The sequence below is a fragment of the Penicillium pulvis genome (genome assembly GCF_028828015.1).
Source record: "Penicillium pulvis strain IBT 33274 chromosome Unknown contig_3_segment0_segment0, whole genome shotgun sequence".
Classification (NCBI taxonomy): Eukaryota; Fungi; Ascomycota; class Eurotiomycetes; order Eurotiales; family Aspergillaceae; genus Penicillium; species Penicillium pulvis.
Window position 1 is genome coordinate 330394 of NW_026643077.1, and position 16850 is coordinate 347243.

The 16850-nt window shown below is 50.1% G+C and overlaps 6 protein-coding genes across 6 annotated transcripts; 4 read left to right on the top strand and 2 right to left on the bottom strand.

Moving 5' to 3' along the window:
* Positions 1 to 51: 51 nt before the first annotated feature.
* Positions 52 to 2611, top strand: N7503_006277 (TFIIH/NER complex ATP-dependent 5'-3' DNA helicase subunit RAD3; the record flags this gene model as incomplete). Its single annotated transcript, XM_057065824.1, has 4 exons — positions 52 to 68; positions 134 to 590; positions 643 to 759; positions 815 to 2611. The coding sequence occupies 4 exons, from the start codon at positions 52 to 54 to the stop codon at positions 2609 to 2611; spliced, it is 2388 nt and encodes a 795-aa protein (XP_056921293.1).
* A 463-nt stretch (positions 2612 to 3074) lies between these two features.
* N7503_006278 (DNA-directed RNA polymerase I core subunit RPA190) lies at positions 3075 to 8298 on the bottom strand (the record flags this gene model as incomplete). The annotated part of the gene is made up of 4 exons (XM_057065825.1): positions 3075 to 4697; positions 4768 to 7498; positions 7558 to 8043; positions 8114 to 8298. The coding sequence occupies 4 exons, from the start codon at positions 8296 to 8298 to the stop codon at positions 3075 to 3077; spliced, it is 5025 nt and encodes a 1674-aa protein (XP_056921294.1).
* Positions 8299 to 8588: 290 nt separating this feature from the next.
* Positions 8589 to 10313, top strand: N7503_006279 (U4/U6-U5 snRNP complex subunit PRP3; the record flags this gene model as incomplete). Its single annotated transcript, XM_057065826.1, has 1 exon — positions 8589 to 10313. One exon carries the CDS (start codon positions 8589 to 8591, stop codon positions 10311 to 10313), a length of 1725 nt encoding a protein of 574 aa, XP_056921295.1.
* Positions 10314 to 10564: 251 nt separating this feature from the next.
* Positions 10565 to 12562, bottom strand: N7503_006280 (RNA-binding snoRNP assembly protein NAF1; the record flags this gene model as incomplete). Its single annotated transcript, XM_057065827.1, has 1 exon — positions 10565 to 12562. One exon carries the CDS (start codon positions 12560 to 12562, stop codon positions 10565 to 10567), a length of 1998 nt encoding a protein of 665 aa, XP_056921296.1.
* A 181-nt stretch (positions 12563 to 12743) lies between these two features.
* N7503_006281 (dolichyl-P-Man:Man(6)GlcNAc(2)-PP-dolichol alpha-1,2-mannosyltransferase) lies at positions 12744 to 14691 on the top strand (the record flags this gene model as incomplete). Its single annotated transcript, XM_057065828.1, has 4 exons — positions 12744 to 12799; positions 12855 to 13527; positions 13588 to 14382; positions 14437 to 14691. 4 exons carry the CDS (start codon positions 12744 to 12746, stop codon positions 14689 to 14691), a joined length of 1779 nt encoding a protein of 592 aa, XP_056921297.1.
* A 555-nt stretch (positions 14692 to 15246) lies between these two features.
* Positions 15247 to 16734, top strand: N7503_006282 (heme-dependent oxidative N-demethylase family protein; the record flags this gene model as incomplete). The annotated part of the gene is made up of 5 exons (XM_057065829.1): positions 15247 to 15466; positions 15521 to 15623; positions 15672 to 15724; positions 15765 to 15912; positions 15969 to 16734. 5 exons carry the CDS (start codon positions 15247 to 15249, stop codon positions 16732 to 16734), a joined length of 1290 nt encoding a protein of 429 aa, XP_056921298.1.
* Positions 16735 to 16850: the final 116 nt, after the last annotated feature.

A 16850-nucleotide genomic window follows, 5' to 3' on the forward strand; every position in this document is an offset into this window, starting at 1 on the left:
TCTTTCTCTTTCTTCTTGTACTGCCTGTGCGCGTCAGGGAGATCAGCCACCATGAAGTTTTTCATAGAGTCAGAGACCCTACGAATTCTGTGTTCTTATCCGTGTTCTTTTACTGACTCTGGCACCAAAATAGTGATCTTCCGGTGCTGTTCCCGTATCCGCGCATTTACCCGGAGCAATATGCCTACATGTGTGATCTCAAGAAGACCCTCGATGTCGGGGGTCACTGTGTGCTGGAGATGCCCTCAGGCACAGGCAAAACGGTGTCCCTGCTTTCCTTGATTGTTGCCTACCAGCAACATTACCCCGAACACAGAAAGCTCATCTATTGCTCGCGAACCATGTCCGAGATCGAGAAGGCATTGGCGGAGCTCAAGGCATTGATGAAACATCGCACACAGGAGCTTGGATTTGAAGAGGAGTTTCGCGCGCTGGGACTCACCAGTCGAAAGAACCTCTGTCTTCATCCATCGGTTAAACGAGAGAAAAGTGGTACTGTGGTCGACGCGAGGTGTCGGAGCTTGACAGCAGGCTTTGTCAAAGAAAAGAAAGAACGTGGTGAAGAAGTGGATCTGTGCGTATACCACGAGGTTTGTTTCGCTGTCCATGGACACTTCTATGCCGTCGTCTGACTTGGTTTAGAATCTCGATCTTCTCGAGCCGCATAATCTTGTTCCCCCGGGAGTCTTCACCCTTGACGGTCTCCTTCGATATGGAGAGGAGCATAAGCAGTGCCCCTATTTTTCTGCTCGCCGAATGGTATGATACGTCAAGTCCTACGCAACGCCATGCTGTATTTCTAACGCCACGACAGATGCCTTGGTGCAACGTCATTATCTACTCCTACCACTACCTCCTCGATCCGAAAATCGCTGAACGAGTGTCTCGAGAGCTATCAAAAGACTGTATCGTAGTTTTTGACGAAGCCCACAACATTGATAACGTCTGTATCGAGTCCCTCAGTATCGATATCAGCGAAGATTCTCTCCGCAAAGCTACGAGAGGTGCAAGCAACCTGGAACGCAAGATCGAAGAAATGAAGAGCACGGATGCGGAAAAGCTCCAGAACGAATATTCGAAACTAGTGGAGGGTTTGCAGCAAGCGGAACAAGCTCGAGAGGAAGATCAGTTCATCTCGAATCCAGTTTTGCCGGATGACCTATTAAAAGAAGCAGTGCCTGGTAATATCCGCCGTGCTGAGCACTTTATCTCGTTCTTGAAGAGATTCATCGAATACCTCAAGACCCGAATGAAAGTTACCCATACTATCTCGGAAACGCCACCTTCCTTCCTAACACACTTGAAAGACCTCACATATATTGAACGCAAGCCTTTGAGATTTTGTGCAGAGCGATTGACATCGCTTGTGCGGACTTTGGAGCTTATGAACATTGAAGACTACCAGCCTCTTCAAGAAGTCGCAACTTTTGCAACTCTTGTCGCAACCTATGACAAAGGATTTGTTCTTATTCTTGAACCATTTGAATCCGAAGCAGCTACGGTACCAAATCCCATCCTCCACTTTACTTGCTTGGATGCCGCCATTGCTATAAAACCAGTTTTGGACCGATTCTATTCCGTGGTCATCACGTCCGGAACTTTGTCACCGCTGGAGATGTACCCGAAGATGCTAGGCTTCAATGCCGTCATGCAAGAGTCATACAGCATGACCCTAGCTCGCCGCTCTTTCTTGCCTATGATTGTCACCAGAGGATCTGATCAGGCACAAGTCTCGTCGTCCTTTGGTATTCGCAATGACCCAGGTGTAGTACGGAACTACGGCACTCTTCTCACGGAGTTTGCACGCATCACGCCGGACGGCATTGTGGTTTTCTTCCCCTCTTACCTTTACATGGAATCCATTATCAGCATGTGGCAAGGTATGGGTATCCTGGACCAAATCTGGAATTATAAATTGATTCTTGTTGAAACGCCCGACGCGCAAGAGTCCTCTCTTGCCCTTGAAACCTACCGCACAGCCTGCTGCAATGGACGCGGTGCCATCTTGCTCTGTGTCGCTCGAGGAAAGGTGTCCGAGGGAATTGATTTCGACCATCACTATGGTCGTGCTGTGTTGTGCATTGGTGTGCCCTTCCAGTACACAGAATCCCGCATCTTGAAGGCGCGTCTGGAGTTCCTGCGAGAGAATTATCGCATTAGAGAGAATGACTTTCTATCTTTCGATGCCATGCGACACGCCGCCCAGTGTTTAGGCCGTGTTCTTCGTGGTAAGGATGACTATGGAGTCATGGTCCTAGCAGACCGCCGTTTCGAGCGTAAACGCCCTCAACTTCCAAAGTGGATCAACCAGGCGATGCTGGACAGTGAAACAAACCTCAGTACGGACATGGCTGTCTCGAATGCGAAAAACTTCCTACGCACTATGGCACAGCCTTTCAAGGCCAGGGATCAGGAAGGTATTTCTACCTGGAGCTTGGCTGATATTGAGCGCCATGAAGCCAAGCGCAAAACTGAGGAAGAGCGTATCATGCAGCAGCAGTTTGCGAACGGCCATAACATGGATGGTGTTGTGAAATCCACTGCGATGGAGGTAGTCGTGGACGAGTTTGACGACGACATTGATGAAGATCTCATGATGCTCGATCCATAGTAAGCGGTTCTTTTCTTTTGTATCATTTTTTTCTCTTCTGGTACATAATCATGGTGTCCTGGGTTCGGCATGGACATTGAGGCGTTTGTGAATAGGACAAAAAGTCATAGCATGGATGGTGTTTGGTCTGGACAAAATTGATATCTCTGGCTGCTGGCTTGAACGTCTTGAGATCAGAAGGATAATCTAAAAAATCTATAATACCTTCCAATTCTCGCATTCTTTACACAGATAACCCAATAGAATAGAATAACTAGGTGAAAGGTTCAAAACTCTATTTAACTAGAAAATATGCTATATGAACAGGGACAGGCACTTTTGTGTTTCCGCTGAACAGAACTCCGGATCATCAACACGTCAAGATGGCACAAAATGACAAAAACAAAGGCGCAGGATACAAGATTTTGCGAGAAGAATATACAGATAATGAAACACGGTGAAGCACGCTCCAATGTCTTATCATCTATGCAACAGGAGCAAGGACGTCAAAGGCACCCGTTCCGACGGTGCCTGCGCGTCCAACAACAATCCGGGCACTAGGACCCTTCAGGTTCTCAACATCTCTCTCAAGAACAGCGTCCTTAAGAGCACCCACTGTTGTCTCGAAAGACATGCGAGCAAAGGCCGAAGTAGAATCCTTGACCAGGCCGTTACGGCTGAAGGCTTTGAAGCCACCAGACTGGGTCATCACATCACCAATCAAGTTCAAGTGACGATTGTCAACAGAGATACTGTGACCCTTGAAAACGGCGTCCATTTCACGAACAATGGTGGCACGGGCCGCCTCAACACCGTAGTAATGGAGCATGTCATGAATGGAGTTACAGTAGATGGAGTGCGGCTTGATGATATCCTGGTAATCGCGCATGGCGAGCAGGTTGACGCCATCAGTGAGAACGGTTGCGGGCTCTCCCTTGATCTCGTCACCTTCAACATAGACGCAGTTTCCGAGGCTTGGAATGGACTGGATCACGGCGTGATGAGCAGCAGCCTCGACCAAGGGAAGAAGTAGAAGCTTGGGCGTCTCAATGTCGTACTGCAACTGGATGGTGCACGATGTGCCGTTCTTGGGGTCGAACTTGAACTTCGTGATCTCCTCAAACTTGCCCTTGACATCATCCTCGCGGGTGTTGCTATCTTCGTCATCCGACTCGTCATCGGAATCATCAGAGTCGCCCATTTTGACATCACGGCTTGGTTTAGAGGTCTCCTTCTCATCATCGTCCTCGTCCTCCGAGCTGTCCTGCCGCCTGATGATCTCTCGCTCGTCATCATCCGGTCCTTCATATGAAACCTGGTTGCTGCGGTTGTTGTTTCCGCGGGAGCGCTTGGCATCATCTTCGTCGTCCTCATTATCATCATCGGCAGGCTCGGCCTCACGGTCAGGACCACTTGGGGCCTCCTGAATCCTGCCGACCGAGACGCCGATTTCAGGCTGGGCAGTCGAGGACTTTGTTCCAGTCTTATCCTCGTTTCGCTTCTTCAGCTCAGCCTTGGTGAGCTTCACTAGGCGAGGAATGAACTTGCTCTGCAAAGCGTTCTGCACATCCTTGATCTCGATGGCATACTCCTTGGTGTACTCCTTAGCAGGGAAGAAGGTGATATCAATGTCGTAGATCTTGGCCCTCGAGTAGCCAACACCTGCCCCAATTCGCTCCTTCACTTGGACCTTGTCAACAACTTCAGCAATGCTGAGCTTGCTGATAGCCTTGGCGAACTTCTCTGCGTGTTCCTGAGGGATTTCGTCGTTGAGAAGAAGAGTCATTGTGGGTGTCATGATCGAAGCACTTGCGGTCATAACGATTTCACGAAGACGGGGAATACCCAGGGTGACGTTCTTTGCGGAGTGACCAGCCAAGTGGAAGGTGTTCAGAGTCATCTGTGTAGACGGCTCACCAACGGACTGACCGGCCATGATACCGACTGCCTCACCAGGATCAATAATAGACTTCATGTACTTCATGTTCATCAAAGCATCGAATGCCTTCTTGGGGAGCTTCTTCTGGAAATCGCCCACGAACTTGGCGACTCCCTCAAGATCCTTCTTCTTATCCTTGAACAGATTGTCCGGATTCGCGTCAGTGTACTGTAAATAGAACATGTTAGTATCAATAGTGCAATAGTGGAAAGAAGATTGCAATAGGGATCATCCATACCTTCTTGAGTGCCTGGGCAAATGCCTCGGATGTACTGCCCAGGTAACCTCCAGGGTGATACTGAGACAGGACAGGATCCATAGCGTCGACCTTTCCGGTCTTCCGAACCTTCTTCATTGCATCCTTGTGCCATGTAGAAACCTCATCCTTCGCCAAGTTGTTGTGATGGTGAGCTTGGACTTGCTCCATAATGGACTCGTGATTTTCAGCAAGGAATCCGAAATCATTGAGATGAACCTGTTTTGTGATGTCAAGACCGTCCTCACCATACAAGAACTGGACGATAGATCCATCTGATGCTTCACGGACGGAGGAGTCGTACTGCGCACTCAAGCCCTCCATACCCTTAATCAAACAACGTTGCAGGTAACCGGAACGGGATGTCTTGACAGCGGTATCGATCAGACCTTCACGACCAGCCATGGCGTGGAAGTAATACTCTTGGGGCTTGATACCAGTCAAGAAACGACCAGAGACATAACCACCGGCAATGGGGTGTGTTTCATAGGCTCGGAACGATGGCAATGTTTTACCACTGATCATGACCGGCACACGACGACCCTCCAAAACCTGCTGTCCAAGGTTGCAGGAAATCAGATTGGCATTGACACCGGAACCCTTGGCACCAGAAATTGTCATCGACTGCATCTGGTTCCAGGGGAAAGGCTTCGCAAGACCTGCAGGAAGACAAGCCTTGGTAATCTCCGAAGAGAGCTGGGCAGACCGGGAGTTCGAAACACTATCCAGTCCACTTTGCTTATCATCGTCACGAAGCACTTCTTCGAGTCGGCGTTCCAACTCGGCATCTTGGTCGGCCACAGAGGACTTGTCAAGCGTCACATACTTCAAAGCAACCTCACGACCCATTTGGGCCGCGGTACTCAACTTCTCCTTGCGCATGCGATCACCCTCCTTTGTCAGTCGAAGATCGTCAATACCGCAAGTAAACGCGCGCATGTTCAAGAATCTGGTGAGCAGGCGACCGAGGATACTCATCAATTTTCCAGCAACTGTGTGGCCATAAATTTCATGAATGGCATCAACAAGACCACCAGCAGTCGGTCCAAGCTGCTTCTTATCGAGGATACCGCACAAGAACTCTCCGTCCTTGAAGATAACATCACCCTCTTCGCTGCCCTCGCCCCAGCGGTTAGCAGGGGTTGAGGATTTGCTCTTGAGGGTGAGACCAGCACGCTGCGGAGGCTGAATGTTTTTGAGGATAGTGGTAATAACCTGCTTTCCAGTCCACAAGTACTTGGGCTTGACAAAAGCTGGTGGAACTAACTGGATGCGATCACTGACAATGTGCGAATTCTCGGGTCTCAAACAGTTGTACAATAGTTGGTGGTAGTCCTCCTCATCGAAGAAGCTATCACGGCAAGTGAACCAAGTTCCCATGGAAATATGATCTTGGATCAGACCTCTCAAGGGTTTACCAGATGTGGCGACCAGGTACTGGTGGTCTGCATCAGCCAGCATCCGCGCCTCTGCTTGAGCGAGCTCGTTTTGAGGGAAATGCATGTTCATTTCGTCACCATCGAAATCAGCGTTGTAAGTGTTACAGTTGGCATAGTGCATACGAATGGTCCGCTCATTAGGAAGCACACGAGCCTTGTGACCCATGATAGACGGCTTGTGGAGTGTCGGCTGTCGGTTCATGAGGACGTAATCACCAGTGGTAAGGTGGCGATAGACCTTCTTATTCCGCGAGCCCTTCTGGCGCCAGTTTGACGGGGCCAGCAGCTGATTGGCAAGCGCTGTACGCTCATCGAGACTCTTGAATTTCAAGTTGATGACTTGACCATTCTCATTCTCAATCGCAGCGGCACCGGGGTACTTGTCAGGGCCGTTGATCACAGCCTCCTTCAACTCCCAGAAGTTGTGATTTGTGACAGGTTCAGGGAAAGTAAGCTTCTTTGCGAACACAAGTGGGACACCAATTTCATTGGTCTCCAGGTTGGGGTCGGGCGAAATGACACTACGGGCAGCAAAGTTGACACGCTTACCCATCATGTTCTTTCGGAACAATCCTTCCTTCTTCTCCAGAAGCTGCTTGATACCGTTAGGCAACGCTGCGACTGCGGAGCCGGTAACAGCAGTTCGCTCCTTATCAATCAATCCGTTGACATGGTCCTGGAGTGCAACAATTGCCTGGAGGAGGTCGCCGTAGTTCCGCACTCGGATAACTTCCTCGTCCTTGTTCTGGATTTCCTTGCTGATCTGGTTGATCAGATCACACTGCTTGATAATCGAATTGAAAGCAGTGTTCTGCTGTGCTTCCATAATCTCACCGGGGCCTTGAGCAGCAGCAGGGCGGAATTTGTTGGGAGGAACAATAAGGCTTTTGATGAAGAACATATCAGCACTGACAACCTTTGCGCCTTTTGCAACAGGTTGACCATTGTAGACAAGCTGCAGGACATCACCGTCTTTGGCAAAAAGCAGCTTCATACAACTGTAGACCTCGGAGGAAGTCATAAACTCCTGTCCAAAAGAGGTCTGGTTTGTGACAGCAGCCCCACGCATGATTTCTTCCTCGGCGCCATGTACTTCTGACGCCACACTCTCGGAGCGGGTGCCATTAACTTTAGCAGCCTTTTTTTCGGAGTCGAGGAGGACCAGGGGGTTAGGGGCCTGGAATCCGCCGTGCAGCATGGCCAATTTCGACTTTTCGGGAAGCGCCTTCTTGAAGATTTTGTTGTAACGGTCCTTTCGGTACGAAGGAGAGATACTTGACCGCAATGTTAGCCAATGCGCAAAAATAAAGACCGGGGGTGGTTCTTGACATACCCGCTGCAATTGGAGCATTTCCGGTAGCTGTTGATGTCCTTAAGGAAGTTCTTGACCAGGTCCCGTCTCTGCTCTGCAGCAATGGGGTTCTTTGCGCCGGTCATCAGGCCAATGAGCCTTCCATCTTTCTTGGCCTCATTAATGGACCGATCGACGTAGGCTAGCCGCTTCTCCATCATGGATTCGTCATCTTCCTCGTCCTCTGAATCGTCACCCTTGCCAGGCTTGGATGTAGCTCCCTTGACAGTTCCCATCGATTCGACAACGGCGACTTCGTCAACGAGGCCGAACTGCAAGAGGCGCAGCTTGCAGGTGTACATGTTGACCTGAGCGCGAGACATTTGCAGGCGATGGCAGTACACGCATTGGGCCCGTAAAAGGCGATAGATATGATCGAAGAAGGTAACATTGTAGACGGGAATAGGAAGTTCAATGTGACCAGCATGACCAGTGCAGGACCAAGAATTTTGACGACATGTAGTACACCTGATAGAACCAGAATTCTCTCAATTAGATATGGAATTGTACAATGAGAAAGCAGAAGTCGAAAACTTACACATGGTCACCCCATGCACCCATAGCAGGGTCATAAAGACCACCGGGAACTGGGTTGTTAAAGGAATCCAAGGTCGGAGTATTGTGAATTCTTTTCACCGACAGCTTTTTAATCTCTTCATCGGAATAGACGGTAAAGGCAACCCCGGAAATGCTCGAGGCGACCGGGCGCGAAAAGGTCGTCATTGTGTCCTGTAGCTCAGTGGAGCAACAGAAAACGCAGACGGTGCGAAGTCGTCTCGAAAGAGAAGTTCTCCAAGTACATCTACTGCGCAAGATTGAATCTTTGAGGCAACTTTTTTTTCTGCCCCGGCACACCGCTCACTCCCGCTTCGGGCAACTGCGACCAGTGATTCGTGCTTGCCTGATTTGATCTTAGCTCGACGGTCACCTCGCGCCTTCCTTTCGCTTTTTCCTTTCCTTCCTTTGGTGCACCCGCTTTCAGGCTACGCGAGTTTGCCCGCTCGTATTTAGCTATGGCGGACGCATCGGGAAACACGCTCAAGCGTCCTCACCCTGAGGATAATGGAAACGACTCTCAGAAAAGACCCCGTTCGAACCATGGGTCCCCAGTACCGGGCTCAGCTGGCGCTGCTGCCGGTAAAGTCGATATCGAAAAGATGATGGCTGAAGCCCGGGCAAAGGCAGAAGCTGTACGCGCTCGGCTGCAAGCTGCGCGCGGCGGTGCGACACCCCCCGTGCCCCCGACCGAGTCGAGTCCCAGTCCCGCACCGCCAGCATCGACACCTGCCATGTCAAGATTGGAACAAATGAAGGCCAGAGTAGCAGCGGCTACGGCGAAGGCAAACGCACCTGCGCAGCGACCCGAGGCACCCGCGCCATCATACCAACAACCTCAAGCATTCGACGACGATAGTTTTTCAAAAGCTCGTGGCGGTCTCGATGTCGGCCTTCATCCAGCCCTACTTTCGGACGCTACCCCAGTCTATTCGGGTAGCAAAGGTCGACAGCAGAAGGGGGACAAAGCAGGAAACCGTGGCAAGCAACTCGATCTATCGGGGCCATCCATTGAGGAGATCAGAAACAATCCTTATTTCGATCCTAGCCTTGGGCCGAAGGCGACCATCGCCAAGCCTCGCCAATCGCGAGAGCTCAGTTTCAATCAGAAAGGCAAATATGTTCAACAGGCGATAAACCTACGTCGGGCGGAACAGTTGGAAGCTATGAAGAAGCGAATCGCGGAGCGAGCTCGTCTAGCTGGCATTGATGAGGATATGGATGTGGAAAAGTCATATTCTGTCCCTGCTCCTCCAGCAGTGGAATGGTGGGACGAGAGATTTATCGACGGCAGCGACTATAATGCCATTGAAGACCCATCAAAATTGAAAATGGACATCATTACCCACTATGTTCAACATCCCATCCAACTCGAACCACCACAAGAGAAGCACATGCCTACTCAGAAGCCCATGTTCCTCACACCGAAGGAACAAGCGAAGATTCGTCGGCAACGCCGCATGGCAGACTTGAAGGAGCAACAAGCCAAGATTCGATTGGGTCTTGAGCCCGCACCTCCGCCCAAGGTCAAGAAATCCAATCTGATGCGAGTTTTGGGAGAACAGGCAGTCAAGGATCCGACTGCCGTGGAGGCCCAGGTGAACAGAGAGATTGCGGAGCGTAAAGAGCAGCACCTTCTCATGAATGAAGAGCGCAAGTTGACTAAAGATCAACGACGCGAGAAGCTAGAATCCCAGCAAGAAAAGGATGCAGCTTTGGGTATCTTCATGTCTGTCTATCGGATCGATAGTCTTGCCAGTGGGCGAAACCGCTTCAAGATTGGCAAGAATGCGGAACAAAATAAATTGACGGGAATTTGCATCGTGCATCCAAGGTTGAACCTCGTCATTGTTGAAGGCGGCAAGCACTCCGTGAACAATTACCGAAAACTGATGCTGAACCGAGTTGACTGGACTGAGAATCCTGGCCCAACTACATCTGACCGCAACCGCGAAAGCGAGCCGTTGTGGTTGTCTACGGAGGATGATAAGGGTGAAGCACGAGACTTCAGCCAGAACACATGTAATTTGATCTGGGAAGGTCAATCCAAGTCTCGATTATTCAAGAGATGGGTGGGAGCCAGAGTTTGTGAGACAGAATCGGAGGTCAAGGCTGCTTTGTCCCGTACCAATACCGAGAACTTCTGGACGTTGGCAAAGAGTTTCAAGCCAGCGGAGTTCTAAAGCATAGCTAGGGGGCAATAACTTTTTATATTATTTTCAAACATGTGTGAATCATCAATTTTATTTTATGAATATATGTACTTTATCCTCGATACAATGAGCCATGCCTCAAATTTTCACAGGACTATCAAAAACTTTTAATGCACCCAATCAAAAATACGAAACCCGCTCCTAATGCAAAATATATCAAGATCATGTCACCGAGATCAAGGTGAACATAAGATGCTAGTAAATAACAGCAGATAGCAAGATCAAGAAGGGGGAGGCCCCTGGTGACCGTTGTTCAAGTTACGCAAAATATCCAACTGAGCCTTGACCTGGTCAAAGTTCATAGCTGGGTTTTGCTGTTGACCCTGTGCAGGAGCTTGCTGGGGCTGCTGGTATTGTTGCGGTTGCTGCTGCTGCTGCTGGTATTGTTGTTGCTGCTGCTGCTGCTGTTGCAAAGCAGCCAAGAAGAGAGGGTTGATGTGTGCCTGCGCAGGAATTCCAGGCTGGAAAGGATTCGGCTGAGGGAAAGCTTGTGCGAAGGGGAATTGGAAGGGGAATTGTGTAGGCGGTGCGCCTTGAGGGGCTTGTGCTTGCTGCTGGGCCGCGTACTGCTGTGCGTATTGCTGAGCAAATTGCTGATACCCAGCGAAAGGCTGGGGCATGCCATAAGCAGGCTGTTGCTGCTGGGGGTACTGTTGCTGTTGAGGGTACGCCGGTTGGCTGTAGGGGGCCTGTTGGTGCTGAGGAGCTTGTGCGGGCTGACCGTAAGAGGAGCCTCCGCTCTGTTGTTGAGGCCGACGGTCCTGGTCTTGCTCCCGAGATCCGCCTCTTCCAGCACCACCTCTACCACGACCTCCCCGGCCGCCGCGGTCAGTGCCTCTGCCACGGCCTCTGCCTCCACGGAAACCAGACCCACTGCCCTCAACTGGTGCTTCTTGGGTACCCATCATCTCGTGGAGGTTCTTCGGGCGAGCAAGAGGTGTGTATCCTTCTTCACCTCCCTCATCGTAGTTAAGTTCTGACTGGCCCAACTTCGAGGGTCCGGGGGGTCCTCTCTTAGGCTTTCCACCATCCCTGGCTTCCTTTCTCTCCTGGCGCTTTTGCTTCAGCTGCCGCTTGTAATCGGCCTCGGCCTCATCATCCGAGAACTCCATCTCATCCTCGGCGACCTCCTCGTCGTGGAAGTTCGACGCATCACTACCCTTCAAACCCTTAAGCGGTTGGGTAAAGACGAAGGTAGAGTGTCCCTCGACGTAGTAGATGGGCATATCCCTCACCAAGCCTTTTTCTTGGACTTCTGCGGCAGTTGAGAACATCACGGTGTACAGCGGGTGCTCAACTCGGCCCAGAGTTTCCGACACAACACCCATGATCTTGCGATCCTCTGAACACAGAAGGGAGCCCGATTCAAGGACTTGGTATTCTCCAGAGGTATTGGCCTCGACAAGAACGGCATTGTCAATAGCTGCTTGTACTTTGCCCAGGTAGACGATGTTCATCTCGGGGGTGATCGTGACATCCGGGACAGGCAAGACGTCCTCCGCAACCTCGTTGGTGGAACGAATATAGCCACCGGATTTGCCCTTTCCATCGCCTTCATCGTCAGAGCCACCTTCAGCCATCATCAGAATCCGGGCCTGTTCTTCGGGGGTGAGGATCGGGTAATCTTCGTCGTCGCTGTCATCGGAATCGGAAGAGCTGTCTGAAGACGACTCATAGGGGGAAGAGTCAACCTCCCATTCAGGGTGCTCTTCCTCTCCCTCTGCTGGCGCATCTTCCATCTGACCTTCTGAGGTTCCGTTTGCATTCTCTGTGCCGCTGAGCTCGGGGATCTGATCAACCTCCATCGCCTCGTCATGGGCTCCCTCCTGTTGCTGCGGCTGGGCAAGAGTCTCGCTAGCACCATTATCTATAGCATCGGTGGTTTCCTCCATTGTCACCAAGGGTTCGGCTGTCGCCTCCTTAAAGGCAGAGGCGTCTGACTCTTGCTCGGCGGTGATCGACATAGTGGGCTGTGCTGGTTGCTCAGTGGACTGATCATTGTGACCGTTAACATAACCGAGGCCTGGAATCATAGGAGTCGAGGGTGTAGAAGTCGAGGACTGGGATGGAGTCTCAAGAGCTGAATATGCTCTTAACGTTGCAGCATCCATGCCAGTGCTTGCGACAGGCGGCGGCGTGTCGGTCGTGTAGGGTTGATTCGGTGCGTGACTGTCACTGGCACCTGCAGCCTCAACGGGAATATTCTGGTGATCGCTCATAATGAATGGATAAGACCAAAAACAAGGTCTTAAAAATAGTTGCGACTGAGAGAACTATGAAAAAAAAGTTGCGGGAAACTTTTTTTGCGGATCTGCCAAAGCGGTCGCCGAACAAGCTCCGCTTATCGCTATCTTAGCGCAGAATCGCCGGAGTTAAACACATCTTCAACAACTACGCAATATGGCTGGGAAGCATTCAGGCTCTGGGCCTGCTCATAGTGCGCCTAAGAAAGCACGGTAGGTGGTTTAAGCTTGCATGAAATCTAATAGTAGCTGACCATCTCGAATATAGTCCCCCGCCCCCTCCGTTCTACCTGCCGCTAAATATCACCCTCTACGTATGCATCTTTGCCAACGGCCTTGCGGCATTTTTCTCCCCAATCCAAGACTGTGATGAGGTTTTCAACTTTTGGGAACCGGCCCATTACCTGCAACATGGATATGGACTTCAGACATGGGAATATTCCCCAGTTCACTCCATCCGAAGCTGGCTCTATGTGTCGCTTCACGCCGCGGTGGGCAAGCTGGGCTCGTTATTTGTCCATTCCAAGACCACTGAATTCTATATGATCCGTGCTTTCATGGCTCTCTTCTGTGCTGCTTGCCAGACTAGGCTATACTCGTCTATCTGCCGAACTCTCAATCCTCGCATCGGCCTCTTGTTCCTCACAATCGTCATCTTCAGCCCCGGAATGTTCCACGCGTCCACGGCTTTCCTGCCATCCACTTTCACCATGTACACATCTATGCTTGGCTTGGCTGCCTTCCTAGACTTAAAAGGCGGACCCAAAATCGCACAGGGTATTATGTGGTTTGCTCTTGGTGCAATTGTCGGCTGGCCATTCGCAGGTGCTCTTATTTTGCCTCTTCTGGCTGAGGAAGCCATTATTTCGGTACTATCTGGGTCTATAGGCTCATTTGTCTTGGCTGTTCTTGATGGTGCGGTTAGGTGCCTTAGCATCGCGGTAAGTCATAGATATATTGCCCATATAGAATTGAGGTCCGAGTTCTGACAATATCTCCAGGCTCTCGAGGTCGGAGTCGATTATGCCTTTTTCCGCAAGCTTGTCCTTGTTCCTTGGAACATCGTGGCGTATAACGTTTTTGGAGGCCAGGGCAAAGGACCTGAGATCTTTGGCGTCGAGCCTTGGACATTCTATATACGGAACTTGCTGCTGAACTTCAATGTTTGGTTTGTTCTTGCCATGGTCGCGGCTCCACTTATGGTCCTCCAGGTCATCTTCAGCTCTCAGCCCTCGTCTTTCCAGAAATTCAGGCGCTCGATGACATTGGCTGCACCATTTTACATGTGGTTTGGTATCTTCACGGCCCAGCCTCACAAGGAAGAGCGGTTCATGTACCCAGCATATCCTTTCCTTGCCCTTAACGCGGCTCTCTCCTTCCACCTTATCCTCACCTACCTTGGGTCCAGCGACCCCAAGGCAATCATTAGCCGTGTTCCAGTCAAGCTGAAGCTGGTTGGAGCCCTGTATGTCATTATTTTGGCCATTAACGTCGGAATGTTGCGCATTCTAGGAATGGTCACCGCGTACAATGCCCCTCTGAAGGTTCTGGAACCGTTGCAGCAGGTAAATGTAACGCAGACAGGAAGCTCAGTGTGCCTGGGTAAGGAGTGGTACCGCTTCCCGTCTTCATACTTTCTTCAAAACGACATGCGTGCCAAATTCATTCGGAGCGAGTTCAACGGTCTGCTCCCAGGCGAGTTCCCGGAATCACCTAGTCCCTTCGGCCGGTTAGAAGGTGCCTCACAGATCCCATCTGGCATGAATGATCTTAACCTGGAAGACCCGGAGAAATACGTGAGTTAAGAAAGCCCTTCAGATCGAACCTCGAAATCCTAACTGTATTTATAGATTGATGTCTCTGAATGTTCTTTCTTGGTCGACTCCTTCTTTCCGGGTCGCGAGCCAACTGAACTGGAACCTCACTATGTTCTCGATTCCAACTGGGAAACCCTCACTTGTTCGCGCTTCCTAGATACAGCTCGAACAGGGCTTCTTGGGCGGTTAATCTGGGTACCAGATCTCCCCTTTGTTCCACCCCAATTCCAGCGCAAATGGGGCCAGTATTGCCTTCTCCAGCGCAAGGCCGACACTGCTAGTGTTTAATTTTCATCTCGAAAGCATAGTAAATAATCCAACCAATCGAACATACTCCCCACTTTATCCCAGAGTCTTAGAATCATTGCCAAGGAATATCACTTCCCGCTGCGATAGTACGGGGTACAAGATTGTCACCAGACTCACTTTACCCAATGAGGAGAAGAATTCCCGCTAAGTTCACGTAGATGATAAGCGCCTCACCACAGATAAACTATGTCATTGCCTTCCGCGCCCATAGGCTCGTTATATGTAGCATCGGATCCAGCGGCCGGAAATGGACGGTTACTCTCCCCCTCATTTATCCCCGCGATCGCATGTTCGCCTTCCCCGGCAGATTTTATACAGATAACGAATTACTCGCATCCGATTAACGAGAAAGGCAGCTCACAGGAGAACAATGCCGTTATCGCTTTTATACCCCTGCTTGACAGGTTTCAGGCTGCTCAGGTGATACTATACACGTATTCTCTGTCAGAACACCCCAGTCCATAATGAATACATAACGCACCCTTAAACCGCATTTGTGTTTAAGGAATTGAAGCCAATTTATCTTGTCGCAACATGGTTCTAGCGATAGAATCTTTCCGGGGAATAGCTCAGTCTATCGTCCCAAGCAAAGATCTCATCGGTGCATTTCTAGCTCTCAATATCTGTGCCTGTATCATCATCTTAATCGCACAGAAATGGAACGCTTCTAGCAAACCATCAAGATCTGCTACTCCCGATCTAGAGAAGCCGGCTTCAAGATCAGGTAGAGAAAAAGTCACCAGAACGTTTGGAGGTACGTATTTGCCACTGAGAATGGTTCATTGATGCATATCTGACAATCTATCAGAATGGACACCCTCTAGTTTCAAACGACCAATGGCACAGCCATATTCGGACTGGGACGTTCACACGTCCAAGCCAATTCCCTATCGACCATTTCGATATGGCTCGTAAGCCTTTGATCTCAATCCTTTCTTGATTCCTCTAACGAAAACCAGAAAATACTTTGTCACGATGGGACTGCGAAGTATGAAATTTGATGAATGGATTGGTAAGAGTGATACCGATGTCAACCAACTATAACATGACAGCTAACATTGTCACCCTGAACCCAGAACTCGACAACCACTATCTCAAATACCACGCCGACAAAGCCAAGCGCCTCACAGAGCGCGGCGATAAATGCTACGGAACAGCACCCGAAGCCATGGACGGCGCGATCGAACTATTGGAAGAGCTGTAAGCCCCCTTATCCATCCCATATATCCTATAGCACTCAAACTAACTTCCCAAAGATGCGACTATCTCCCAGAAAGATATCCAACAATGTTCCAGAAGACCACAACAGGAATAACAAACAAGATAACCCAAGAAACCTTCAATATAACCCAACGTCCCCTCCCCGAAGACCCAATGGCAACAGCCGCCCGCCTTATCCAAGACGACCTAGCCATAATGATCGAAAAACCAGATGGAGAATACTACCTCCTAGCGGGCGCAATCCTCCTCGCCGGATTCTGGCGTCTACGCGACAAATTCGGAATGCCTTTATCAGAAATCCACACATCAGGCGACGTACCCCAATACAAAGAAAAACTCGAAAAAGGAATGAAGAATTTCTTCCGTCGTCTCAAACCCGAAGAGCCCGTGGTACGGAATAACTACTTCATTCAGGTAGATGACCAGTTAGCCTGGTCACCCAGTATCGGGTCTGAAGATGCGGAAGAAGTATCGTGGAATACGGCGGAGAAGAATCGAGCCATTGAGCATCATTTCTTTCGGTCGGAACGACAGTCGTTGAGGCGGTTGCCAAGGTCTGGGGCTGTGGTTTTTACTATTCGGACGTATTTTGAGCCTATTACGGAGATTGTTAAGCAGGATTATGTACCTGGGCGGTTGGCCTCTGCTGTTCGGAGTTGGGGGGATGATGTTTCGAGATATAAGGGGAAGGAGAAGTATCAGGATGTTTTGTTGGAGTACTTGGATCGGAAACATGATGAGCAGGTCGCTGCGGGATTAAAGGTTGATCAGGAGGGTGATGTGCGGAGTTATCCATATTGATGCAGAGTTAGAAGAGTTTTGATTGCCTTGAGTGTGATTAAATTCAACGTATATTTTGTTTGGTTCAATATAATACATCTATATAACCTTGAGAACTTGTCGATGGTTATACTTGG